The sequence below is a fragment of the Xiphophorus maculatus genome, chromosome 5, assembly GCF_002775205.1.
Source record: "Xiphophorus maculatus strain JP 163 A chromosome 5, X_maculatus-5.0-male, whole genome shotgun sequence".
NCBI classification, from domain to species: domain Eukaryota; kingdom Metazoa; phylum Chordata; class Actinopteri; order Cyprinodontiformes; family Poeciliidae; genus Xiphophorus; species Xiphophorus maculatus.
The window spans coordinates 20,494,023-20,521,581 of NC_036447.1; the positions used below are offsets into that span (position 1 = coordinate 20,494,023).

The window sequence follows — 27,559 nt, forward strand, 5'->3', positions numbered from 1 at the left end:
CGTTTCTACCAGCGCCATCCATTGACCCAACCTTCCAGTCATGTCCTTTTTTGAAAGAAGAGGGAATTAAATGCTTGTCAGGATGTAGTACACTCCACTTGCTTGGATTATCCTCTAAGCCCTTTGGACTGTATTATTTCATTTTTTATGTACTTGCGTGTGGATATGTGTAGGAATTGGGCATGGTGTGTTGAAGTGTCCCACTGGAGCAAAGAGGCTTTATGTGTGTGTGTGTGTGTGTGTTTTTTTTTTTTTTTTAACAAATTAAGGTTTCATGTTAGGCTGACATTCAGCAGCTCTCATGTTCAGGCCATTTAAATCCCTGACAAAAATGCAGAAATAAAGCAAAACAACACTTTGACCTCTTGTCGCCTTTTAATACAATCTGCTGCTGCTTTTTCTGCCAAGCTTATCGCACATATTTCTAGAGGCGGAGAAAGGGACAGCTGTAAAATTAGAGAACGCATTCAGCTTCTTTTATTTTTATTTTAAAAGACAAGACATATATTGTAAGGTATTAATAGAGCTCTACTGGAAAAATCCAAAAGCTCCATTCTTGGCACATCAGATATGGATGTACACTTTTTTATTGTGAGTGTGAATAAGTGAGATCCACACTTGGGGTTTGCAAAAATCATCAAGTATGAGTAATTCTTATCACAATGTTGTTGTTTTTTTTCTCATTAATGAAAAAACTAATATTATCCCTAGTGCAAAGTGACATCTTACAGGGAGCTCAACAGATATTAAGATTACTCAAACTTTATTAGTAAAGCAAATTTAAAACAACAAATGTCGGAAGTTCTAAACGGTTATGGTTAGTGTTAATGGTTCGTCAATAAGAGACGAATCACCAACACTTTTAAAAATAAAAGCGTTTCAAGGCCAAAACCATAGCTGACAAAGCGAAACACAAAGATCTGTCTCACATTACCTTTAAAAAAACATCTTGATGGAAATATTCTCTGGACTGACGAGACAAAAAGGGGTATTCATCGGAATGTGTGATCATCATGTAAAGAAAGACACACATGTTAAACTTAGACAAGCAAAAAATCAACTTAGCACCAGTACAAGTATAATTAAGCGATTAATTTGACTCGCTATCAGAAAATGCTACAGAGAAATGATGTCGATAGTTTGTGAGCACTTGGGTTTTGCAGCACGACAGTGAACTTAAAGCAGAGCAGTAAGTCCACTTCTAAATAGGTCAGCAAACCCAAAATGAAAGTTCTGAAGTGGCCTGGTAAGTGTCTTGACAGAGTTCAACTGAGTGGCGTACCGTTAAACAGGAAGTTCAGCAAGTTCTCAAACGCAGCAAGTACATGTGATTGACAGCGCTAAGACCCTCCTCCTGGTTCTGGTTGGTTGTTTCTGACCCAGCGGTGCATTTCTGTAGACAGCAGTAGGACCACAGGGAAAAGGCAGAGGAGCTTGTTTTTTTTCCACAGATTCTCCATCTAGTTTTACGCTGTGATAGGTTTAGCAAATATGTAAGACATATTTTCTATGAAAGTTACATACTGCAGCTTTAAGTGTGGCTGCATAGCAAAGTCAGAATGAATTTATAAGGGCATAAAAACTTTTTCATAGTACTGCATTTATTGTTAGCTTTACATTACTTCTCTTAATGTTCTCAGGCGCTTCATTTGCCTTGGAATTGCCACAAACTATACACCGTCAAGTTAACCAGATGGTGAATAACACACTTTTAGAGGTGTTTGGCAGCACAAAGCAATGTAATTTACAGTTGAAGTGTTTGCTTTGAACTTAAAGCTCCTGAACCGTACAGCAGTGCTATGACTTTCAGTAGAGAAGATTTTAAAGCCTCTTACCGGTTTGTGTTTGACATTTTGGTTCTGTAATTTTTTAATATTAAATATATGTCTGTCTACCCATGCAATGAATCTCCTCCCAAAAAGAATAATGAGTTCTCTGCACTGTGATTCTCGCGACCCAGACAGAAAGGGTGAATGATCGCTAAGCCTATAGGATCTATTCACTGAAGAAGATCCCTTTTCAAGAGCAGAGCCTTAATCGTGTTTTCTGGTTTAACAATCACAAGTTCTGCATATTAGCTTAAGCAGCTCAGCTGATCAAACAGGAGAAAATAGGCCGCATGGGAAAAGGCTGACATAACAGTGTGTGTGTGGGGGAGAACTTTCGTCCTTGTGATGCCAATAAAAAGACACAAACAGACATGTTATATTATAAACTGAGGATTCAGTCTGCAGAAATGAAGACAGCAGCAATGTGTGTGATTTTGCAGATTTTGAAGCATTTTGTTTTTCTAGTTATTGCACTTACATTTTTAGAAATTAGAAATGCTCTGCTATGCCCATTACATTACAGCTTTGCTTTAGTTGAATTTAATGAAAATGAGTGAGATGCAGGTGTAAAATATAAGAAAAAGTGAAAATTATGTCCCTAATTCCAAGGCAAGATAAGGTACGTGATGAAAAGAAATGCAAAAGCTAACATGAGCTTCTGAACCCGATGCGTTAACCTGTTCAAACTCTTTCACATGGCCACTTGGTGATTGGATTCAAAGGAGGCTCTGTGTGTGAATGTAAAAGCTCACAGACAGTTTTCCAATGACTGTTTGTGTGCTCTGCTAATTGTGAGTTAATGTTAATTAATAACATTAACTCACATACAAAATTGAATCTCCTGCAAAATCCTTTTAACTAATAACTAAACGAGTCATAACCCTTTCCGTTGAATCTGTTCATCACGCTGCTATGATCTGTGAACCCTGAAAGACTCTTTTGGGGGAAAGAGAGTTGCTGCAGTCTCAAAACATATAAACACTTTTAAAACATTTTTTTTACTGGACTACTATGTATTGGTTGAGCATGAATGTATAAAAGGTTACGTAAAAACATGACTGCGAGGATGACTGCCATGCAAAAGTCAGTGGGGTGATAAATGAGGGGTTCATGCAATTCACATCCAAACATGTTTAGAAACTCAAAATTTAAATGATACTCCTCTCACAAGTAGTCAGACACGTTAAAGCCAGAGTCAGCTAACATATTAAGTCACAGTACACAGTAGCCTTAATATGAAGAAAATCAGGCAATATACACCTGCTGAGTTTACTAGAAGTTTATAATTGTAATGGATAGTTTCCACCTAAGAATTTTCTAAGGAGCTGTTTTTTCATCTTTTGCTCCAGAACATCACCTGTCATTAAACCGTAGGAGAGAAAACCTTGATGTAGCTTCAGATCTCTAACAACCGAAAGCCTTCTCCAGAATTTATTCCTCACCCTGTAACTTAATATCCAGCCAACCAACCAGCCAGTAATGTAAGGCGCAGACAGCCACAAGTAATTGGTATATTGATGATTTAAGAAGAAAAAAGGAAACTTTTAAGTCTTGAACCAGAAAAACAGAATGTGGAACATGGAGGGACAACTAGACAGCAGAGGAACAAAACAGATCTCAGACAAAATAATGGACAAATCCAGCCCTGAAAAAATGGAAAATCTGGGGCTTAAACTCTGAGGCAGGAGAGAAAAGTTATAAGAGAACCAAATAAACTAATTAGGGGAAATGTGGTAAAATGGTGGCCAGGAGAACCAGGGAGGGAGGAGACTAGTTAGCACAGAGGAGCCGGACTGAGGTTCAAAGGACCAAGTTGCGAGATGTTGTTGGAAGGTGCTATATATAGAAAATTTGATTGATTGATTGATTGATTGATTGATTGATTGATTGAAAGACAATGACACATCCAGTCATTAGGAGTTATAATGACTGCCAAATTGTACATTTATGCCGTTTTCTGTATTTGAATGGATTGCACACAGAGCCTTTACATGTTCAGGCTGTACTTAAACTTTCCCCCTTTGACTCAAAATAGACTCAGAAACTATTTGAGCATCGTTGCGTGAGCTCAGATGAGCTGATTGAATTAGTGAAGACCATCCCACTGTCTCACTGCAACTGTTGGCTCTTATAATAGCAGCATCATTGTAGCCGCTGCAGCAGCTCTTCTGGCTGTTGTTTAGAAGTGTTGCGGCTTGTCAGCGCAACAGGAAATCGTCAGCAAAGCTGTGGCCTCGGATAATGCTCTCCCTCCGCAGTGTCACTGAGAAAGCCCGGCTATCACTTTCTCCTCCTCCTCTCTTCTGTGCCTTCCTCTCTGCGCTCACTCTAATTGGCTGCCACTCTGTGCAACCAGCTGTCGGACAGGGAGAGGAATCTGATTACAGAGCCCTCTTTCTGGAGGATGTGCTGTTTGCCAAGATGAGCTGGAGAAAAAGAGGCTGAGGAAGTATTTGAGTGGATTGCTGGTTGTTTTCTTCCCCTCTGTCTCTCGCCTCTTCTGTCTTCCTCTCAGTAACACATATCCTTCTCTTCTGCTGACTTCACTCCATCTACTTCTTTCATACATGTCTGCCAAGGCGATGGATAGTGAGCGTCCCTTGACGAATCGTGGAGCCTTGCAGCCTGCACATCATGAGGGAAACTCAAATCTTTGTCACAGCTGCTTGGTGTTAAAGGATTTAGTTAAGCATTAGGCTGGTGCTCAGTATTATTACCAGCTTTCTTCCTCACTACATCACAAAACCGGTTTAAAATTCGTTTTTCAGTCTTTATTTCCTCAGAACATGAGTTGTACTTCCCTTTTTAACTCAAATGTACTCAAATATAATATATTAAGCTTATACTTAAGGCCGAAACCAAACATCCATCCATCAAACCCACAACCTTCTTCCTGCAAGACAACAGTACTGCAGACTGTGCAGCCCTGAAACCAAACAAAGGTGTTTGAAAAACAAAGTAGATGTCTTTATTGTTACTTTGAAAAGGAAAACCTTAAATCAGCATTTGAATTTCAAATCAAAGCTGGGACAAAACACCCTCAGCTGTAAACAAACTGAGGCGTCATTAACTAAGCAGTGCATGATTAGGCATTTTGTTTGTCTACCCCTGGAGCATATCATTGTCATTCTTAATCAAGGCTCTGCTAGCTTCTTCTATGGAAGCTGGCTCCACCTGGTGGGGAGCAATCAGCCTAAAAATGTTTATTTTTGGTGCATTGCTCAGACACTACTGTATATTTTTTGATCACATATTTTGCGGCAGCAGTGTGAAATATAGGAGAACTGTATGTATCCTTTCCAGGTGAAATTAAAAGTGATGTGCAGTGCCAGTGCAGCGTTCGCATACACTCGTCGGGATCAGTTCAACATTAATCTTGGATTTTTTAGGATACATTTTAACCACTTTTTATGTTGAAACCATTTGTATATAATGCATACATGCAATCCAGCTGATATTTGTTTAAATGCTCTTAGAGGAGTTGTTTCCAAAGTAGTCTTTACTCAGAGTTGCAAATAAACAGATGTTTGGTCTTGAGGTCCTTCAGAAATGTACTAAATAATAAAAATGATAATAGCTAAGTATATTTATGATTAAAATAACCCTTACAAACAGATAAAATTAACAAATTTGGGGTTTGTGTGGTCATTTTTTCCCAGTTCAGTGTAGTGGAAATAATATTCAATCAGCATTCAAGCTCAAGAGTCTCTTCTTCTACACAGTTTTTGTTGTCATCAATAAATTCCTGCCACAATTCTGACTGAATATTTAAAATAGTAAATTTCCTGTATACTAGTTGACATATTGAAATGAGTCTTCTGTTTTCAGACATAGTCTGAGGTCTGGGTCCTTAACATTATACTACTTTGTCTACACCAAAAATAGTTTGGATATGTTATATCTCATGTTATGTGATGTTATGTTATACCTTAAAATGAAGGAATGTAGTAAGGATGTTCAGGAACCCAGGGGATGTACTTCATAAACTGAAGCTGTGGCTAGACTAGTATGTCATTGTCCAAGGTAATCCAAGTTCAACATCAAGATGAAAAAATGCAGGAAATATGGCCTCTGCCAGATTCCTTCCTGGAGAAACTGTTTATGTTCAAATCAGACAGTTATTGGGGGTTTTGGACACAATAATATGTATTTCTGCTTCTTTTGTGTCAAAAGCCAATGAGTTTAAATATATTCTATTTATGATTTTAAAAAGTGGACAAATATCCAGGCATTGTGTCATACACATGCTTATAGTTTCAAAGAGTCTGGTTTTACCAACTTATTCGTGGTCATTTAACCAGAGGAATGTGTGAACACAGTATTTCACATTGTGTAATTTTGACATTGTGTAGATCAGACAAAATCCACAACAAATTTAAACTTCTGTATTCAAACTACATGAAGAAAAAATAAATATTGAATCATTTCCAGTATGAAATGATTCCAGTATGAATCATTTCATACTGGAAAATCATTAAAAACCCTCATGAGATTCAGACCCATTGTGAACATTTCCAAACATTTCCGCTGCACTTATTCTAAAGATAATTAGCAAAGATAGTTAAAGTTTTACAATCTTTAAATGTGATGCCATGAAGAAAGGTGATTCAACCATAACTGTTAATCAGTTTTGTATTTTCTTAAACATCTTCAATAAAAATCTCTCTCTGAGCTGGAAAAGAAGATTGCTGTTGTGTTGAAATCGCTCCATTTCAAACCTCAGAGGTGTGTGGCAGATCTTCTACAGTATCCTCAATCATCCCTTAAGTGCGCCAACCTAGTGGATTAGAGAATCGACTTTGTCCCTCTATGAGCAGTAGGGAACAGCCCACTGAGCTGAAAGGAAATGAGTTTGCAATGCAGGTAATTAACTGGAAGCTGAATGGCTGCCATGTACACAGGCAGGACTGAGCCTGAGGGAATCTCCGTCGGTCCCAACGTCACCAGCAGGAACCACATACATCTATGTCAAATTTTCTCCAGCCATAACAGGTGCTGGGCTGTCAGGCGACAGATTTAGGGTTTCAGGTGAGTGGCTGTGAGTGAGGGACGAGTGCTGGCCATTGATCCAGTGAGCAACGTTTAAACCTGACATTTGACGAGTGCTGGGTTGAACTGCGCAACTAGATAAAAATGATGCTCATTCACTTTGTCCTTCAGAAAATCTGTCATATGTATTTGGGGGGAGTGGACCAAAAAGCAGGGATGTAAAGTAACGCCAAGTTCCTATAATAATGGGTTAAGTCATTTTATGCCAAAAGAGGTGATGATTTTTTTTCACTTTTGGCAAAAAATTACCTACTCCATTATTTTAGGAAGGTGACGGTAAAATTCTTCAAAGAACTGAAGATCCAAAATTCATCAGCGAAGCGAATGAGGAAACACTGGGGACAAAACAGGTGGACAAACAGGGGAATGAAAGCCGGGTTAGAAACAGAAGAAAATGCTGCTTTAATGCAAGCCGTTAGCTCAACTGAACTAAAAATATAAATATTGGCGTTTTCCCGATTGGTGAGATCAAAGCGCTTCATGCTCACGATTGAGGATCTGTGTGTCTAGCAAATGAATGAAATAAAAGTAAGGGAATTAGTGTACAAACAAACCAACTCTAAAAAGGGAACACAGAATTTATGAAAGGTAAACTCTAATCAAACTAAAGTTAATACACTAAAAAAAGATTTCTCAGAAAAGTTCCTTTGAAACAAATTACAAAAAGCTAAAAGTGCTTTTTGCAAATTACAAAAAGCACTTGATTATTATATTATAAATATTATTCACCATCAGCCCCATTTATCGATTCACACGTTATTCTATTTTATTACACTCAAATTAAGCAATAAGTGGCATGTTAAATTTGGTGTCCAAAAGTACTCCAGAATAATTGCTTCATTTCTGACTTTATTCTACATTACTGCCTCTTTCAACAACAAAAAACAATTGCTGCACATTTTTATTTTCTTTTAGCTGTAGTCCTTGGAAAACTAAATGGGAATCAATCAAACCTTGAAGAAAACCTGGAATCTGTACAGGATCAGGCGTATTGCTCTGCTTCAGACTATTTTCTCAAACTTTTAATTACGGAGTGCTCTTACTTACATATCTGCAGTGCTTATCACTGGATTGTCTTATCAATGGTCAAGCAATAGACAGGCTGCTTTGCTGCACCTGTCATTGTGATGGCTTTTTACAGCTCAACCATCTGCTGAAAGGAGAGAAAGTGAGATAATGCATCAGGAATACGGATGTCAAAGGGATGCAGTTATCTAATTCCTGGTTTATCTCCTGCCCTTATTGTGCTTTTGATGTAATGGTTTTTCTGATGAGAATGACAGCAAGGCATATGTGCAACAGCCCCCATTACCGCAGATGGATTGTCTGATTCGACCGACACAAGATGATTGGGATTATATTTATATCATTATTTCTTACTCGGTCTCTTTCAGCTTTTGCACTGAAAGATTTCCTCTCAGAGATACTGGAATCTATTTCATTACCCCCTACTGCTCCAGACTGGCTGGCTCATTTCCTTTTCAGTTATAAAAAAAAAGAGAAACACTTTTAATTACCACTTTCCTGTAGTACAGGGGGAGCTCTAGCTGCAGGTAAAACACATTAGGAGGATTTTGGAGTTGCCTCCAAATCCAGTATGTTGCCACTATCTACACTCCCAGGGCCTCATGCATTAAGCGTGCGTGCGCACAAAAAATGTGCGGCGCCGTATTTTACGCAGAAGTTGGCATGTATAAAAATTAACTTTGCGTCAAAGTTTGTGTAAATATACGCACACTTTTTTGCTGGCGTGAAAATGCGGCAGCCACGCAAACTTTTTCTGTGGACAATATCAAACTACAAAGAGTCAAAGCTCACCTAAATACACTGAAATCTGACTACATTCGGTGTTATTTAGACCAAGAAGCATCAAACCCGATGTTTATCATGATTTCAATATTTTTGTGTTTAAACGTAAATGATAAAACCGAACCACATTTATCCTCAGATGCTAGCACGCACACAAAATAAAGAAAATAAAAATAAAAGTATGTGAAAACCTCGCTCAAATGTAAATAGTACTTTTTCTCAGTTTTTGTCTCATAAAGATGTAACGCATTGGTCCGTGCGCCGAAACGCATGAAATGCATCTATGGGGTTATTTCATCCAAACGTAAAGAAGAAAACAGGGTTGGATCAGCAAATTAACTCAAACCTGCTGATTAAAAATAATCAACAGGTTTGATTAGTTTTAAGGTGATCAAGGTGTGTATGCAATCACACGTTTAAAAGTAGCTCCGTAAAGGTGAGCAGTGTACTTGTGGAACGCTTTGGTTCTGATGGAGAACATCACCAATGGAAGGATTCAGAGGGAGCGTTTGTTCAGAGATCATATTGATCTGCTGGGAAATGTTGATGGTGGTTTATTTTAGATTGCTCAGACTGATCATCCTGGAGCTCTGAGCAAAACTTAAAGAACCATCCGATACCGGTCCAGCTGAAGTCTTCTTTCAGTCCAGCCTCCCGCTTTGTGAATGCGCCTTATGGACATAAAGCATTGTACTATTTAGAACAGACGTCCACATTCCCCACTCAAAGGACTCTCTGACACGCTGCCTGTCTTTAAATTTTGGCTGAACGCGCTACTGTTCAAACAGGCATTTGCACGATCTCTTTATGTTTTTAATTTGGATTTTTTTTTTCTTTAAAGTGTATTTTTATTATTGTGAGGTGACATTGTGTGTAATAAATGTATTTTTATGCCATTTCATCATAGCTCTCACTGTAAGATTATGGTTGTTGCTCAAGATAAGTAGGCTACATTGAAGGTTGTGGTGTTAACTTGAGAAATTGCGAGCAGTCTCAAGCACTATGTTATGAAGGTTCCGAAAAAACCCTGTTTTGTTTTCTTTTATGTGTGGAGAACGAGCAGTGATATTTTGCCACCAGGATAAGTTCCTATATATGTACCTTGTTATTAGTTTAGAAAATGTATGAGCACTTGACACTGTGATAGCTTTCCTCGCTGCTGCATTCTTTTGTGTTGTTCTGTTGGCTGCACGCACATTTTTCATATCTGATTCAATGTGTTGCAGTGTTTCTATATCTAAAAGGGGCTTTTATTTATGGCATAGCGGAAATATATGTATATTTTTTTTCATAAGGAAGGGAAAAACATCTACAAACATGTAAAAAAAAAAAAAATCTTTTCAGTTCCCGAACCTGGACATCAAAGTTTAACAACCTTTGGGAGAATACATTAAACTTGGACCCCGGCGTCAGTCGGTACAGCAATGAATTGTGGGATGCTTAAACCTAAAGCGTCTACCAATGCATTTATCAATGAAATCTTTCCTTTCATCTTTGCACATCTGAGATGTGATCGCATGCATGCTTCACTGTTTTCTGCCCACTGTGTTATATTATTCATCAGCCTCGAGGATGGATGGGTAGTGACACGTTAAAATAGGACAACAGCAGTTTATCTTGCAAGTGTCTACCTAAATATTTAATTTTCCCTCAGAGAAACGTAGCAAAATACAAGCTGCTGTTATGTGGAGCCGCAGCGCAGGGCACATAGGCATCAAAGGAAGAGTTTAAAGACGTATCACATGTATCTGTAATTGGCTCAGACATTTTTATTTTTTTCTTACTCTATGTGTAAATATGAATTTCTCCGAGGACCTCTCAAAATATAATTGAGTTGTCTGTGCGTGTTCGATGCAACTGCCTGAACGCAGTCTTTGATGACCCTGCAATCACAAGGGCAAAAACAAACACAATCCTCACAGGCTCAATCAAGCTGCAGGGTATCAATTATTCCTCTCTGTTTCATTGAGTTTAGTGCTCTCCTTTGTCTACAGTCTGCTGCAGTCACTCTCTGAGCCTCACTGCAGACACAGAGGCTTCGGGTCGCTGTTTCTTCCTAGCATTGTCATTATGTTCATTGTAGCCTTTTCATCTCATTTACAGTACCGTAAAAATCAGTTATTGCTTTGTTCGCACACGTAAATGTTTCGGATCAATGTCCAAACTTTAGACACAGATAATCAATCAGTAAATGTAAAAATGAAGTTTCCAGATAACAAGTTCAACAATTGGGGTGGAAAAAAGCTAACTGTATTGTTAGCTCCTTATAAGATCATAAATGAACACTTATTAATACTTTTTTTTTGGAGAGCTGGCTCCAGTTTTGCTAGCCAAGTTATTATTTTGCTTTCCTGTTTATTGCCAGACCTTTCCAATCTAGAAATTACTTAAATGGAACTTGACTGACAACATAAAGTAGGCTGAAATATGTGAAAAAGCAAAATGATACACAAGCAAATAGTAAAAGGAGTTTTAAAATTAGGATTTAATTTACTAAGGGGAAAAAAATCGGTCCAAACTAACCTCTATAAAAAGGTAATTGCCTCTCAAAGCTAATAAATGGCTGTCACAACTGTTGTGGGAACTACTGCCATCTATTAAAAAAAGAGGATCATTTTAATGCTAGCTTTGGACAAAACGTTTGGCTCCTTCTTCCTCTTTTAATTTTGCCCGGGATCGGCGAGTGACGTTCTCCGTGGTCGACGTGCAGCGACGGCGTGCTGCTAAAACGAAACAACAACAAAGCGTGTTGACGTCACAGATCACAGAGTTTAATCTCAGACAAAGCAATCGACAACAAAGCTGCAGAGGAACAGAGATATGCATTTTCTCATAAAAATAAAAAAACACACACAAGGGGAAACAGACACACACGAAACACATAAGACAGACAAAGGCGCCCACGTGGAGAAAAGATGGAAAAAACTCTCTGTCCGTTTGCTGACCTGGAATTTTAAACTAAAGAGGAGTTTCCCTATTTAATATATGCAAAGAAGGCATTCTGTTGTTCGACCAATCAGAGACCTGTTTCGGCCCCCCAGAGAACCCCGGAAACTCCCCTCCTTATGGCAAAGGTGTCTGGTTTTTGTCTAGGCAAAAGGGCGGACCACTTCGTCTTGGGCCGTGCCAGGTACGGGGAGAGGCGCCAAAGAGTCTCCTGCTCTATCGGAATGTAAATTTTATTGCTTTGTGTGTGGGGGAGGCAAAAGGGCCCTGCTTCGGCCTGCTTCTTCAGCTGAATTCCCAAATGCTCAACAGAAACTGTTCCAAATTAAAGTGTTGGCTATACCTTTACACATGTCGTGGATTATCTGTATTAAACACTAAAATAATCATTTTTCTTAACACATCAATGGTTTGTGATAAAGTCTTTTACATCATGTGGAGGAATTACTCCCCACTCTTCTTCGTACTGGCAATGTAATATCACACCAAATCAACTCAGTTTAACTGAAGCGTTTTGCTGGAGCGCTTCACTTTATTTTAAGAGCCATTTAGAACAGGAGTTACTCATGTGCTGAGGATCATTGTCCTGCTACATAACCCAAGTGCTCACAAACTAACGACACATTTTCCTTCAGCATTGGTTGAATTCATTCATCAATTACAGCAAGCCAGGTAGGTCATGAAAGAAACACAAGACCATCACACCACTACCATCGTGTCTATGATGAGTTTTTTCTGACATGTGGTCATAGTTTTATGACTTACTAACTTACACTTATTTAGCAACCCTGAAAAGGAGAATCTAGTTAATTTACCTTGGATCAACATTATTAGATTATTTTTCTTCTTTTGCTCTGTGCTTTGGTTTGTTATTTTGTTTGTATTTCCTTTTGATTCCTGTAAAGCACTTTGTATTGCCTTGTTGCTGAAAATGTGCTATATAAATAAAATTACCTTTACCTTTTAACCCAGATGTAATGGAATGCACACCTACCAAAAAGGTCCACTTTTGTCTCTCTTTCACAGTGTATTTTTGACAAATTCGTTGGAATCACTGAAATGTTTTGTGTTTTTTTTTTTTCAAAATGAAAGACATGCCTTTATGTTATTTTTGATTAGCAGTGGTTTTCACCCTTAACATTCTCCCATGGATGTTACTTTTGGCCAGTTTTTCTTGTTGTTGAGTCTTAAATTCTGACCTAAACTAAGACAAGTGAGACATACAATGTTAGATCTTGTTCTGGTCTCTTTTCTCGCCTCCTGGATAAGTTGTCAACGCTTCCTGGGAGTGATTTTGGTCCACATCTAAGTGTTCACCTTTGCTTCTCTTAGGTGGGTCATTGAGTCCCGAAGCCTTATAAATTGCTTTACCCAAACATTTCAATTAAGTTGTCTCCCTCTTTTATTCTCATCTGTCTTTAAATTAGGACATGATGTGTCACTTTTTATGATCTTTTAGCACACTCTGTACGCTTATGCCGGATACTATCCTGCAGTATCCTGATAAACAATCGACAACCATTCGATACATGCAATTTGGAGGAGTGTGCTCTTTTTCTCTGCTGGGATTGTGCTGACTCCATCATTATGTTTTGTTAAGTATTTGGCGGGTAAATTGTAAGTTAAACTATGGAACCTTACTGACACCTACTGGACATTGTTTACATATTTAATTTGGTCAGTCAAGCAGAACTCGTCCAGCTGTACGCTTGGTTTGTTCCTTGGGACACTATTTGTCTGTAAGTTCATTTTATCAATCGTTATTCCAGCATTGTGTAATATTTTGTAGAAAAGTTTTACGTTTCCCAAACAATATTTAAAGCTACATCGTTAGCTAATTGGAGAGAATTGGGAGTCACGTGTTTGCCTGGTTGTCTTGTGTATCTGTAGCTGATGTATACTTTTGTGTTTTGTTACAGTTTTACAAAAGAAAATAAAGGAAAAGAAAACAAAAGGAAAGAAAAACAAACCAGCAAAGAGTTGCAAAATAAAACAGGAAAACTATCAAGGACTGGATTATTTTCAACTCAAGTGTTAGCTAGCTGTCTAGCTTTGTAAGAGCAACACATCGTGAGGGCAGCATAGGGATCTCTAATCTACCAGGCTCACATCATAAAACTAACTCTTTGGTTTGCAGAGGGCTGAGGGTGGTCAGCTTTCCTTGAAGTTGGGTTTGTTTGCACTGATTTTATATTTCAGCTTGTTGGTCCTTTGTGTTGCCTGAGCAATTGCAGGGCAGGATACAGACAGCAAATCTGATACCAAAGCTCTTAAATAAATTAATTGCTACTACAATAAAACATTGCCAATCCAGTGTGGGAATGTAGACTTGACCACAGGTCAATTCTCTAATGACAAAGTCTAACATATAAAGTAGAGCCATATATCATGGATATGTTGTCACTGCTGCTTGTCCATGGAGCATCCAGGACCAAGATATGCTATTAGCAGAATCACAAACACTATGACCTCACCACAGACGGTTTTGTGCACCATCAAAACAGTTTGAAAACTTTAAGAGCAAGCAGAGACGATCCATATTCTGGCTGATTTTTAGTTTTGTGTTGTGGTCTTAGTCTGGTGTGAATGGGGCTGCAGTTCTGATTTGATGCAATGGGAATGTTTTAAACCACCAGCGTTTAGCAAGTGCGCAATTTGTGTTTTCTTCATTGAGGAGATTATGTGATGGTTTAGGTATGGTTAAGCAGACTTCTTTGTTCTTTCTGCATTTTTTAGCGATTATTGGACAAACTACCAAAACTAATAATTCCAAAGGTGAAGCCAGGAGAAAGTAGGAATGGTCCCATTTTGGTATGCATGTGACTTGAGTTGATGTGCCTTTCATTGGGATAGCATGTTTGTTTATCTTAAGGACTCTTTAAAAATGAATGGGGAAATTTGCATTAAGATTTTAACAGCAGAGTGGCACGCTCCCTTAGAAGTGATTAACTTTTGATGTTGTTTAAGATGTGGATCCGTGATATTTTTTTTGCTATTCTACCCTGTGAGAGGTTTTGACTGCTGAGTTACATCTGTACATACTTTGTGTTTTTGTAACCTGGTGCAGAATTTTAGGACACACCATATGAACAGCAAAGTTATGAAATTTGAATGCTTTTGCAATTCGCTTATGTGGTTGTTTCAGTTTGTCTTTTCAGTTGCAGGATTATTCTCTAAGTTGAGAATTCTGCCACGCCTGGAGAAATATATGATATACAACGAGTCTTACTTCTAGATCTCCTGGCTTATTTGCTTGCATCCCGGATTGGACATACTGTACATCCAACTGCTGCGACCTACAAAACATTAAGCAAAGTAGCTTGACCGACTTTCAGCATCATCCTGACAAACTGACTTTCTGATTGTCTGAATGAATGCCAGCTTACCGGTAGGTCACTGAACTACTGTGCATCTCCATGGGCTTGCCTGCACAGGCAGCCTGAATAATTTATGTAGCTGATTTTTAGACGATCTTAGTGAATGGCCATGTGAAATTACCTTGTATCGATTCTGTAAATTGAGAGAGGAGGGAGAGGCAAGGAGAAAGAGGCACATCAAAGAGTACAGGGAGGTGAGGATCGCCGTGGGTGAGCTGGTTCCTGTGTTTGTGTTCAGATTTGATTCAGACATTTATCCCAATTTAATCACTGGTTCAGTTGACTTTTCAAATACTTTTTTTTTTTTAACTACAAACGTGGGGTTTAGTTGACAAAATGTATAAAGATACTATTGAGCAGGATTATCAAGTATAGATTTGAAATGTAAGAGAAGATTCAAACTAATCTGAGTAAACATTTTGGTGGATCGGTGGCTTTTGTCGAATTTCTGTGTAGATTCTGAAGCATTTGTGTTGTACTTGACTTTCTGAGCATGAATGCATTACAGTACCGGATATGTAGTGACGTCAGGACCTCCTGCATAGTTACAAAATGGAGGCTGGGAGCCAATTTTTTGACATTTATTTTGATTCTGAATCGCAGTAAATGAGAATCAGTCATTTCTTTTGGAACAACCCTAATAAATACTTTTGTATTTATTAGGGTTATTATTAGGGTTATTAGGGTTAGGCTTAAGATGACAAAGCTTAAGCAACAGGTGTATTGCATTATTTTTGCATCCTCCTGAATAGATATTATTGAAATAATTGCTGAAAATCTCTAATATTGAAACCCGGCCATTCAAGTTGCTGCTCTTGCTCTTTATAAGTTGTTTCAATGTTTGTAATATTTGCTGAAATCCATTTTGCTCACATGCTTTAATGCAGCCACACGGAGCACAAATAAACCCTTTGGAGAAGAAATTTGGTTAATCAAAAAAAAAGAAAGAAAAGCAAGAAAATCCCAAATTGAATTGCTCAAAAGAAATCTTGTTTGTAAAGACTTGCTTAGGGACAATAGATTTCTTTCTTGAGAAAAAAAATATTTAAAAAATTACTATAAAAAAGAAATTCAGCAATGCTGACCCTGACATGTTCTGTTGGTGGAAAACTTAAAGTATGTTTGATTAATTTATTAAAGACAGGTCTAGGGAGTAGCTTTAAAATTGCATTGAACTTTCTTTATAAACTTTGAGATTATAAGTTGCAAAGAGTTAATAACTGCTGCGGCACTAAAGATGCTGAAAGGATTCCTATCAGTGATTTATTCAGTATGGGAGCAGCATGTCCCCAGCCAATCTATCAGTTCTCTTTGTGGGAAAATTTAGAGCCTTTCTCCAGAGCTCTGTTGTACAGAGGTGGAATATAAGGAGCTTAGCACCCACATTATTCTGGAATAATCATATTATCTGCTGACTTCTCTCTCTGACCTGCACCAAACTCCTCTTTCCTCTACACAGCTCTCATATCCTAATAAATCCAATTTTGGTTTTAACACTGTGCCCATAACTAAATCAACAAATGCCATCCAAGGGGTCTGCATGTTCATCCAGTTTATGACTCTCCTTGAAGAAAGTTTCTCACTGAACATCTGTCAAAGAATAACTATGATGAAGAGCTTGTCATCGCCCTATCCTCCACAGATTTTTTATTAGATTCAAGTTGGCCCCCCTCCAAAACATGAAAGTTACTCCTAGTCAGAAGAAACACGGTGGAATTAAAAAGTAAATTTACTGTTAAATTCAGGTGTATCAATAAATTCGGGCTACAATGTACAGTGGTGTATTGAAAATCACAGAGTGTATTTGACTAAATGTGAAGTTAAAGAAATATGCCCTCTATAAACGCCCCCTAGTGGTTGGGTAATTGTTGGCATATGAGCCTCAGTACGAACCATTTCTGTTACTACAGCTAAATGCTTCATTTAGGGTCTTTATGGTCTAACTGTTCCCTTTTGCTTTAGTGTACTGCAGATGTATATTGTTAAATGTCATAGAATTGGATCTTGCTCTGCTGACTCACACACTGATGCAGTGAGGCAAAAATACACAGACTATCTAAAACTGCTCTGGACATCCGTACAAGAAGGTGATGACAGGCCCTGCCGACATGTCTCCAAAGACTATCTGGAGCGAATCATACCGCGTTGCAGGCACTGGCCTATTTTTTGCTCCGACGTGACCACAGGGTCACCCAACACTTAGAGATCCAGCATGCATCAGAAGGAGTTCACCCCTGTGCAATAACACTTAAATGTCAAATGATTCAATACTGAATCACCTTAAAGCTGCTGCAGTAATTGCGTTCTTTAGAGTCAGGTAACAGAAATGGCGTATAGATTTACAAGGCTGACATTTCTGCTGTTAAAAAATCTTTTATTTTGTTCAATATTTGTTCCCATATTTCTGTTGTGATTCCTTCCTTCTTTCCTTCCTTCCTCCCATCCTTCCTTCTCTCTCCATGGCCTGTCCAGCAGAATAGCAATCAGAATTGTTGTCTGAGTACCAGAAAGAAATCTAACATATTTATTTTCTCAAGTGGAACAATGCATTGTATGGCTACAATGCTAGATTTGATAATTATATATATAAAAAAGAAATAGCAATATTAGAAGTTGATTTAATGGACACCGAGACGAAATAGAAAAGAAAGGGAAAGGAAGAGAGGTGGTGGAGAAAGTTAACAGGGAAAGAGAGATAATACAAGAAATATGCCAAAGCCTTTTCTACATGCAGCGGTGAGAGCAGAGGGGTGAAAGGCATAATAATAAAATATAAATACCTATATAGTATCCACAAAGCTCAGCAGAGGTTGTGTACTTTTATTAAATAAAGATGCTTGCCTCTTTTTTCCATCGCACAAAAAAACCCTGCATAATGTACTTGCTCCCTCTATGGAATCCAGATCATGTTGTCATGTAACCCAATTTGTTTTACAAAGTTCATGCAAACCAGATCCAGAGTTCCCTGAAAGTCCAGGTCAGGTCAGCAAAACTTTGTGAGAAAAACAGTGACATTGCCATTTTTGCAGCATGTAACCAGCAAGAATCGATATATTGCTTATTTTGTTTTTAACAAAAACCTAATAGTCACTTTGCAGTCCGTTGGAGAACACTGTAAGATAATAGCTCACAAAAGCGATGTTGGCGAGTCAGCAGAAAACACGCAGTAAATATAGATTAGAGGTAGGAGTTGCCATAGCTCAGCTACATTTACACCTTGTAGCTGTTGGGATTATAATGTTTGAATTAGGGTAAATGTATGCTGCCAGTGCTACAGCTGTAATGGTCCCTATGCTGAAAGGAAGCTACTGCCTCCTATGCTACCACATAAAGATTATTTGGACTGTGAGTTTGAGTTAAGAGTGCATGTTAAGCCAAGAAACAGTCATCACTTTACACAGACTCACACAATTGGTTTGTCTTTTTAGTGACATGTAGTCACTTAGCTATTCCAAGTGTGAAATTTACTGCAGACAAGAACTAACGGGCAACAGAAATATGGGTTTGACTATGTTTGTGTTGAAATAAATGTTGGACTGGTGTCACTAAGACCAGTTTTGAGCAAAAGGGTGTACTAATGCTAGTATACCAACATGTGTCTTTTGGCTGGAAGTATATTAACATTGTGAAAGGACCCACAGGATCCCGACTGGAACCTGATAGAAAATCAGTAGAGGGAACTAAAGATTAGGGGGATGGCAAGGAGCCTTTCCAACCTCAAAGACTTACAGCTCACTACCAGAGATTTTTAAATTTTTTTCTTCTAAGACAGCAGAACTTTTTGTCACGAAAAAACATCTTGATGAATGAATATCTGCCAGGGGTATAAACCTTTTTGGTTTTTAGAATTATAGACTGTAGAGCCAATTTACATTTTAGCTTGGGAGCAAAACTGATACACAGTCAATATATTGGTTTCATGCATAAAACACCACTGTTACTTGCTAGATGACAGTGAAGTAAAGAAAATGAGACCATAAAAAACAGAATTAAAATTATTTCCATATAAAGTGACAGAAGTCTTTTACAATGTAGCTAAAAAGCCAATCAGTTTGGGCTTGACACGTGGGAGACAACATCGCTCCCTGTTCATTCAGTTCATAAGTTGTGCCAATCGACCATCAAAATTTGTGCATGTGGGCTAGCAATGCATAAAAGCGTAAAACTTGTGCCTTTTGCCGTCGTTCATCGTGCCCGCTTGTGTCAAACCCATTGGAGAGAATAATTGGGTGCACTTTTAAACTAACATTGATTATATCCTTGAAAGACAATTAATCCAACCACCAACTTCACTCCTTTATACACAGGTATGGTGAATACAAGAGACTGTTATCGCATGTAAAACACAGTGAATACGAACCATAAATTCCTGCAGCTCCTTCAGTGTTAATCTCGGCCTCTTGGCAGCCTCCCTAACCACTTTCAATCTTGCTCATACATTTTGGAGAGAAGTCAAGCTTTTCAAACTACCGTCATGCAATATTTTCTGAGGTTATTGACAACAATCTTTGCTGTGCCACAACATGTCTGTAACAGTGTAACAGTGATGTTTGTTCCCATTTTCTGACTGATAACTTTTGGATACTTTCTAACCTTTCTGTAAAATGTAGTTTCAGCTTTAATGAAAACCAGCAAATTTCAGAAAAAAATCTTCCAGAACTTTATGCCAGATTAATTAGTTTTAGCTCAACTGATGGCAGATGGAAACTCCAGATAACTAAAAGCTGAAACTGTATGTTTGAGGTATTAGTTGAAGGATGGATATGCAGCACACATCCATGATTTATGTCTTTATTTTGATTTTCTTTCAGTAAAATTGTTTAGAGTAAAGGTGTAAAAAGATCTAAATTTATTACATGACAAAAACTAACAATTTATCAGTCATGAATAGTTTTAGAGCCACTGCACCATCCAAAATGCAATTCTGTTTTAGAAAAGAAAACAATAGCATGAGGGTTTTTTTCCATCACCGCTTAAAAGATCAAATCAGCCTCATTCCACTCACCCTGACCTCCATATGAAAATACCCTTCAGCTTACTGTAAGTAAGCATGTTTTTGTTTTTCAGTATTTGTACCATCTTCCCTCATTCCCTTCTTTATTTTTATTTATTTATTTATTTTTTGCAAAAATAAATAATGTGAAGGGGAAAGAGGCAGAAAATAAACAATGGAAGTGTTTTTTTAGGTCTTTGGCACAATGTGGCTGTCACAAAAGTGTTATGAATCTTTAATGTAAGATGTTGCCCTGGCCGAGGAGAGGAAATGTGCTGAAAACATGATTATGGACTCCTGGGGAGACGGAGATTGTTGTCTGAGAGGGAAAAAAAATATTAAGCAAGGCGGTGAGGATAAAAGAATTTTGAAGGACGAAGGAGACAAATAGAGGCGACATCTTTTTAAAAGTTAGAGTGCTTGAGGCAATGCCATTTGCTCTGCAGATTAGGGGGGCTACTAAAGTATGGAAATGCAATGGAGGCTGCATCCTGTGCTGTAAAAGTTTCGGTTCACAGAACTTGGTTTGACAGCACCATTTTTCTGAGGGACAGAAATAAAGCAGGGCAGCAGTCTTGGGTCACAGATGTCAGACAGAGTCAAGGCACTGCCTTCTGTTTAGAGAAGCTAAAGTTGAAGGAGTAGCATTTACATCTATCACTGCGTGACAGCGTGACTTAACTTTTACTGCATAAGGCTGCAGACCATCACTCATTCTGCAAAGTGATTGCTTTATCTCACTGTCTGTCCCCTTTGTCAGCCGTGATTAAGGTTCATATAAATCAATCTGTGTGGGTGTGTGCCTGAAGAGATTCCCATTTAGCTCAGGTGCACCAGTTATGTATGCACTGCTGCTACACTCAGACTGAAATTAGCAGGGTTAGAGGCAAAGGAATGTGGCGTTGGGAATATCGATTTGCTTTCTTCCAAATTAGCCTGAAAATATAAATGGAAAAACCCCTAAATTAGAGACAATTTCAACAATATTAGATAAATTATTCAAAGACTGTTGAGAAAGCTGAAATTTTTTTGAACCAAAATTCGTCCACTCATCATTTATCTTTTGTATTTTTCTCTGTTGTCTTGAGTAATGAAATTTGCAGGGAAGGAACCAGAGGACGGGAATTAATGTCCGCCAAGACCAACATGTTTCTTATTGTCTTGTTGCAGCTTTGCTGCGGAGGACGTTCTGATGTCTCACATTTCTATTAGATTCCAGTGGTCTCTTATGGTTGATGCAAGTTTGTCCCAGCTGACATCAAACACGCCATTCTGAATTTATATTTACTCATTTATGTAGTCATGTTAAGAGTTGCTATTGGATCCGAACGACACAATAACTTTACACGGCTATGTCAAAATCCCAGCTTTTTGAGTCTTAAACAAATAAAGAAGAAAATAAAATGTTTTCCAGCTTTACTGTGATATAAATCATGACAATTTTAACTGAAAAATTAATAAAGCAGCTGTAATAGCACCTCTGCATCAATTCTTTTTTGTCAAGAGTCTATCAGCATCACACATCTTGACAAGATTACTCCATCTTGCAAAAAGTCTCAAAAACTATCAGATTGGGAGGAAATTTTTTCTTCCACAGCCCTTTTTATAAAACTTCACAGATTTTTGTCAGATGCTTTATTATGTTACATCATATCAAGATTTTCCTTTTTTTTTGGGTAAAAGTCAGACACATAGAAGTTTTGTGTCATAACTGACTGGTGTTTGGTATTGTTCATAACAAACCTCAGATTATGATGCTGCCACCACTATGTTTCACTGTAGGCATGGTGTTATGAGGTTTTATGAGATTATAGCTAGGCTTAGATGTTTTGGACTTTTTTTGTCTTACAATGCTAAATCTTGGTCTAGACAGAGAGTATGGACCACGTCCGTCCATCCATCTCTCCATCCATCCCACTTTCCTATACTAACTTATCTCTCTGTGCAAAGTTGTGGTAGGCGGCACACTATGGATGGCTTGGCAGTCCATCACAGTGTTCTTCAAAATGTTGCAATAGAGAAACCTCCTTATTGTCTATGACTTGTCAGAAAAACAAGTTTAAAGCACAGGAACAGTTATCACAAAAGACACGAACTTTAACCAGAAATCACCACATCCCTTACACAAGTCATCTCTGAATGATCAAAGAGGACTTGGGCGATTTCCAAAGTACCCTACTGTGCTGTTCAGGCTCTTTCTCTTTATGTTTGGTTTGCTTTGTGTCTGTGTGGATTAAAAAGAGAGACCGCAGTTTTCCCAGTTCTATTTTTGACATACATTTTAAATGACAGCAAGAACGACTTGTCAATCAAAGTGTTTTATTTATGAGTCATTTCCCCATGCTTTGGCAGTCTAAACAAACAGACGTCAGCTCTAAATTAATGAGCCCCTCTTTACTTGTCAGAAGAACACGTTTAAGACTTGTCTCCTCCTCTGTGTCTCCTTTTTTCTACCACAGCTCTGATATCAGCAGGCTGCTGCACCAACAACTGCAGAAATGTCAAGCTATGGGACAGGTAAACCACTCTGCACATTATTATGCTTTTTTTTCTATGGACCGCCTTTGTGTTAATTAGGGACTCGGCAAGAAGATGAAAAGCCAGTGAAGGGCATTGTCAGTTTTTACGAGAAGGGTTCATAATCCTGTAATTAGCTCCCATTATTCTGCTTCACCATTCAGAGTGGCTCTCTGATTTTAACTCCTGTGTTGAAATCTATTCAGACTAGGTTGGAGGGGTTTACATTAGCAGGATTAACATGAAGTAATAAAAATCTCTTGGTGAGAGAGGCATAACATATGGCAGTATTTGCCATATGATTCTCATAGGAATCATTGAGAAATAAACAAACATATAATTCTGGTCCTGATTAAATATGATGTCAATCTAAGTGTTTCTCGACTGCATCAGTTCCTATGCTTTCTCAGGTGGAATCAGGGAGTTTACTGGGACGATAGCGTTAGAGGTGACCCTGTTCTGCCTCTGTGTGTCATTGTACATCTTCAATCAGGCCTCAGTGTGAGGCTGATATGGCTCTGTTAATATTTGATGACTGACAAACACGGCGTACCTGCCTGTAGTGAGCAGCGGACATTCCTTGCCGCTTCTATTGGGAAATGCTTAAACATAACAATATGCCACCGCAGTGCAGTTCCTTTCCCTCTTGTGTCATACAAAAACGTCAGATGATGTACTTTGTGTATGTGGCTAGCTAGAAGACAAGTAAGAAGGATGCATTAACACTGCAGGCTGAAGTCTGGCCCTGGTCACCCCTCAGCTCTCTGATGCAGCGTTGAACAGATGCGAGCAGCCACAAAACATTCTGTCAGGAGCACAAAAGGCGACGAAGCTGAGAATGTTAGTTTTTATTCTATATGCCGCATTTTCCAGACTATAAGTTGAACTTTTTTACTTTTTTTCATAGTTTGGCTGGTCTTGCAACTTATAGTCAGGTGCAAATTATGTATATTTGTTTGATGTTAATTCATACTTTTTGACATGAGCCAAGGATTAAACATTACTGTCTGCAGCCATGAGGAAAACTAATTACAGACTAGAAGCAGGAGGGCCACAGCTTGAGGAACAACTCCACAGATGGATGCTATAAGAACATACTGCAGATTCTCTGATGGTCTGTGATACCTTATCAGATTTTCCTACCGTAGAACATAGATAGCTGAGTCTATCGGTCGGTGTTATCTTTCGAAACTACTACAGCACCTGCTGAGGCTCACATCTCCACGCCTTGGTAGTCACTAAGAAGATGAAAATGAATTACTATGCAGGTTTTGCCACTTCATGCAATGCAAGCGCCTCACCTCAGATCGACCCTGCATGCACCTCTGGTGTTCTTCGCACTTTGCTGTTGGAGCGGAGCCGTTCCTAACCACCCTGATTTAGAACACGGACACCAGTGCGTCAGAAACTGCCAGCTGACTTACAAGCCAAAATTGACAGTTTCCGTCAGTTTGTTGAAAAGCAACTGAAAACGTGTCACCGGATCATATCAGTCCTATGGATGAGGATCGTCCCCTCACGTTGGACAATTTCTAAATGAATGTGATGTGTACTTCAGTGTGACATACTGTATATATTATTTTTTCTTCACGCTGCATTTTTCGGCTGATGCAACTTGTAGTCCGGAGTGACTTATAGTCTGGATAATATGGCAGTACTATTACTATAACATTTTTTAAATCAATATAGTCTGTGCATGCAGGACTGCAAGTAGTTGGGATTCCAAGTATTGCATTTTGTTGAACTTTCAAGAGGCGAGTGCAATGCAGCTGAATATCATCTATATGGACCTTTCTGGGATGGACAAGCCTGATTCTCCTGCTGACCTTTCAATGTGATCTATTGATTTCTAAAAGAAGCATTGACCTGAAAAAATACACGTACACAATTGTGCAGAATCTTTCAGCTTTTATGTGTAAGTTCACTTTCAATATATGTGTAGTGCACAACTTTGTTGAACAAGCTGGGATCAGGTGGCATAGATACTAAAGAAAAAGATTGTGATGTATTATTGGGTTAAATAGAGGACTCTGAGCCAGCTGAGTTGGGTTTTGATGAGCAAACTACCCAGCAAGTAAGGCCATGATTATGGCCTTTTTGTCCTTTTTTATCTCTAGCAGCATTAATGATAGCTTAATTACAATTAACTAGCTCAGTTTCATGATGGCTTCTCGTGCTATAACAAGTCAGACGTCACTAGTGATTACAGTCTGCTAGAATTAGGGTGGAATAACATATGATTAACACTGCATTTAAATGCACTCATTGAGCATTAATGGGCAAATACACAAGCATCCAATAAATAATGTCTTGCAAGCATCAGTCAAATTAAAAATCACATTTTTCACATTCTTCCATTTATGTGTAGAGAAACAGTTCCATTCATTCCATTATCCATCTCACCTGATTTGTTGCAGTAAAATAAAAATATTCTGGGAATCTGTTAGTACTCTTATTATTTTTCACCCGAGTATGAAAAGTGAAACATAAGCAGAACAGCACAACCAAACTAGTACTGTTCTAATACCAGTCACCGTTGGTCAACAAAACATGGGGCTATGCAAGGTCCCAGCCTGTGCAAGGATTCTTGCACAGGCTGGTTGACTTATAAATATGTTGTAAGTACTGCAGGGTACTTACAACGTTTTGTAAGTATCACCACAAAACGTTCACCCAACAAATATCCTGAACTTCTGCAACCTATAATTAAGCCACAGCTGATTTTTAAAGTTGGCAGAAATGTGTGTGCTGGAAGTCCGGTAAATAGAAGTAGACAACTAAATCTGTCGTAGTGAAGAGAGAACTGATTCAAAAGGCGAAGGTCTCTATGCTGAACTATGGAGACAAACTTTGGGTAGTGACCAAAAGAACAAGATTGCGGATACAAGCGGATAAAATGAGTTCCTGGGCTCTCCATAAGATAGGTTAAAGTTTTTTGTCATCTGGGTGTGAGTCAGTGTAGAGCTGCTGCTTCTCTACATTGAGAGGAGCCTGTAGAGGTTAGCTCGGGCATCTGGTTAAGAACGCCTCCCTGGTGCGGTGTTCAGGAGACCCAGAGGAAGACACAGGACACACTGGAGGGACAATGTTTCCTGACTGGCAGGGAACACCTTGGGATTCCCCCAGAGGAGCTAAGAGACGTCACAGCCTCTCTGCTTAGTCTGCTGCCCCCATGACTCCACGCCAGGCAAATGATAGATGGATGGGTGGATGGATGGACATATGTAGCTATGTCTACCCCTAACCTTTAAACATTTTTTCAGCTCATCACTGACCTGTCTGCTGTGTTCCTTGGTCTTAATGTTGCTGATTGTTCACTAATATTCTCTAACAAACCCCATAAGCCTTCTCAAAGCAGCTAGATTTACTTACTAAAATGTTCATTTTCACACTTATTTGATTTATGTTGTTGGTCTATCACATAAAATACCAATACAGTACACTTAAATACAGTTTGTGGTTTTAAAAACGTGAAAACCATAGTGCTGCTCTCATATGTTATTGCTTGCTTTTGGGTTTATTAGATCAACTCAGAAACGGTTTCGGTTAAAAACACATTTTTCCTCTTTGTCTTTTTTCTTGTACAGCTTTGATGCCTCCTCTTGACAACTTGACCACCCACGCCTCACCAAAGAAAGAGGGGTGGTAGTGGGGCAGCCCTCCCGTGACTCTGGGCTTGACAGACTTCAGGGCCTCTGGAAGCCACCCTCCATGGCTCCGAACCATCTGTAGTCCCAGACCTCTTCCATGTGCACAGCCCTTAAAACAGCCTGCCTCCATTTTTCCATTTCTACATATCAGGAGTTTGAACGGGATGTGGAGTGAGAAGGTTTTTTTTTCCTTTTTCTGTTTTTGATGAGAATGCTAATGATGATTTGGAAGACTCATGAGGCCTGCCATGGTTAAATGGATCAGCGAGGATATCTCTCAGTGCCAGCTGCGGTTTCACTAACTCCTGGAGAGAGCACAGGGAGGTTGGATGGGGATTGGAGAGGAGATTGAGGACATTGCACTTTTTGTGCTGCTATCCTCTGTTTACAAAAGTAGATCATGATTGGGGAAGCACAGAAAACTTTCAATTCTTTGTTATTTAAGTCAATTCTTTTCCCACACTCTTTGCTCTTTCCCACCCCCCCTGCTTTCTCTGTCCTCTACCTAATCTTTGACGATTTATTATCTTCAACATGTGTAATGAGACTGCTATAATCTAATGTTCTAAATCTCAGTCTCCGAATCCAGACGATCACATGGCCGCCATCATTCCTAGTAAAAACATCACCACTCTGGCTATTTCAAGTAAATGTAAAAAAACATTTTTTTTCTCAAAGATAACCTTGCAAAAAATCAACAAAAAAAAAACAACTCTTCCTGTGTCTTAAACCAAGATGGTCAACATTACTAGCTGCTGACAGATGTTCTAGTTCTACAAAATGCAATGATCAGGTGTAATTTTTCTTTTTTGTATTATCTTATGTTCCCTTAAAGCGCCTATATTGAAGCTGGGTGGAAGGTGATATGTTGTCCATATTGTTTTTTTTGTTTGTTTGTTTTTTACAAGGAAGTGACGTCCAAGTAAAAAGTAGATTATTGGATTAGTTTTCTATATATCTCTATATACAAATATATTATGATTATTATTTTTGACTTACTTGTATTAGAACTATAATATGAAAATGCGTATGGTATAATAAATAATAAACAGCAGTGTTTATCTAAAAGTGCATCGTGTGCTTGTGTTTTTCTATCACAGCAATGCTGTTTTTTAGCAGATGGACTTGAAGTAAGCATGTCCAGCTATGGTGCCGGTATATTTGGGGTTTCCAGGTTAGATTGTTAGATACAGTAGTGGACATCCAATATTGTTTATCCCTGTGACAGATTTAGATGCAATTTTTATTTTACCAAGATGTTTTTTAGAAGTTATATTAATGTTTTAAATTGGCCCAGTCAGAGTCCTGACTTGAATTTGACAGACAATCTATGAAAGAAGCTAAAGTTTATTGTGATGGCTAGGAGGCCTTCCAACCTCAAATACTTGG

At 38.6% G+C, this 27,559-nt stretch overlaps 1 protein-coding gene across 4 annotated transcripts in view; it reads left to right on the plus strand.

The window, feature by feature from the left end:
* The window catches only part of LOC102225431 (coiled-coil domain-containing protein 85A-like), a 72,282-nt gene that overhangs the window by 11,736 nt on the left and 32,987 nt on the right, over window positions 1-27,559 (plus strand). For 2 of the 4 annotated variants that reach the window (XM_023333287.1, XM_014476049.2), the window contains exons 3-4: window positions 22,463-22,520; window positions 26,108-27,199. The exons of 1 other annotated variant lie outside the window; for it this stretch is intronic. In XM_023333287.1, the coding sequence (XP_023189055.1) occupies window positions 22,463-22,520; window positions 26,108-26,113 (64 nt within the window). In that variant the 3' untranslated portion in view covers window positions 26,114-27,199. Of the gene's footprint in view, window positions 1-22,462; window positions 22,521-26,107; window positions 27,200-27,559 lie in introns of those variants that run through there. One more of the 4 variants, XM_023333288.1, reaches the window with a different exon arrangement.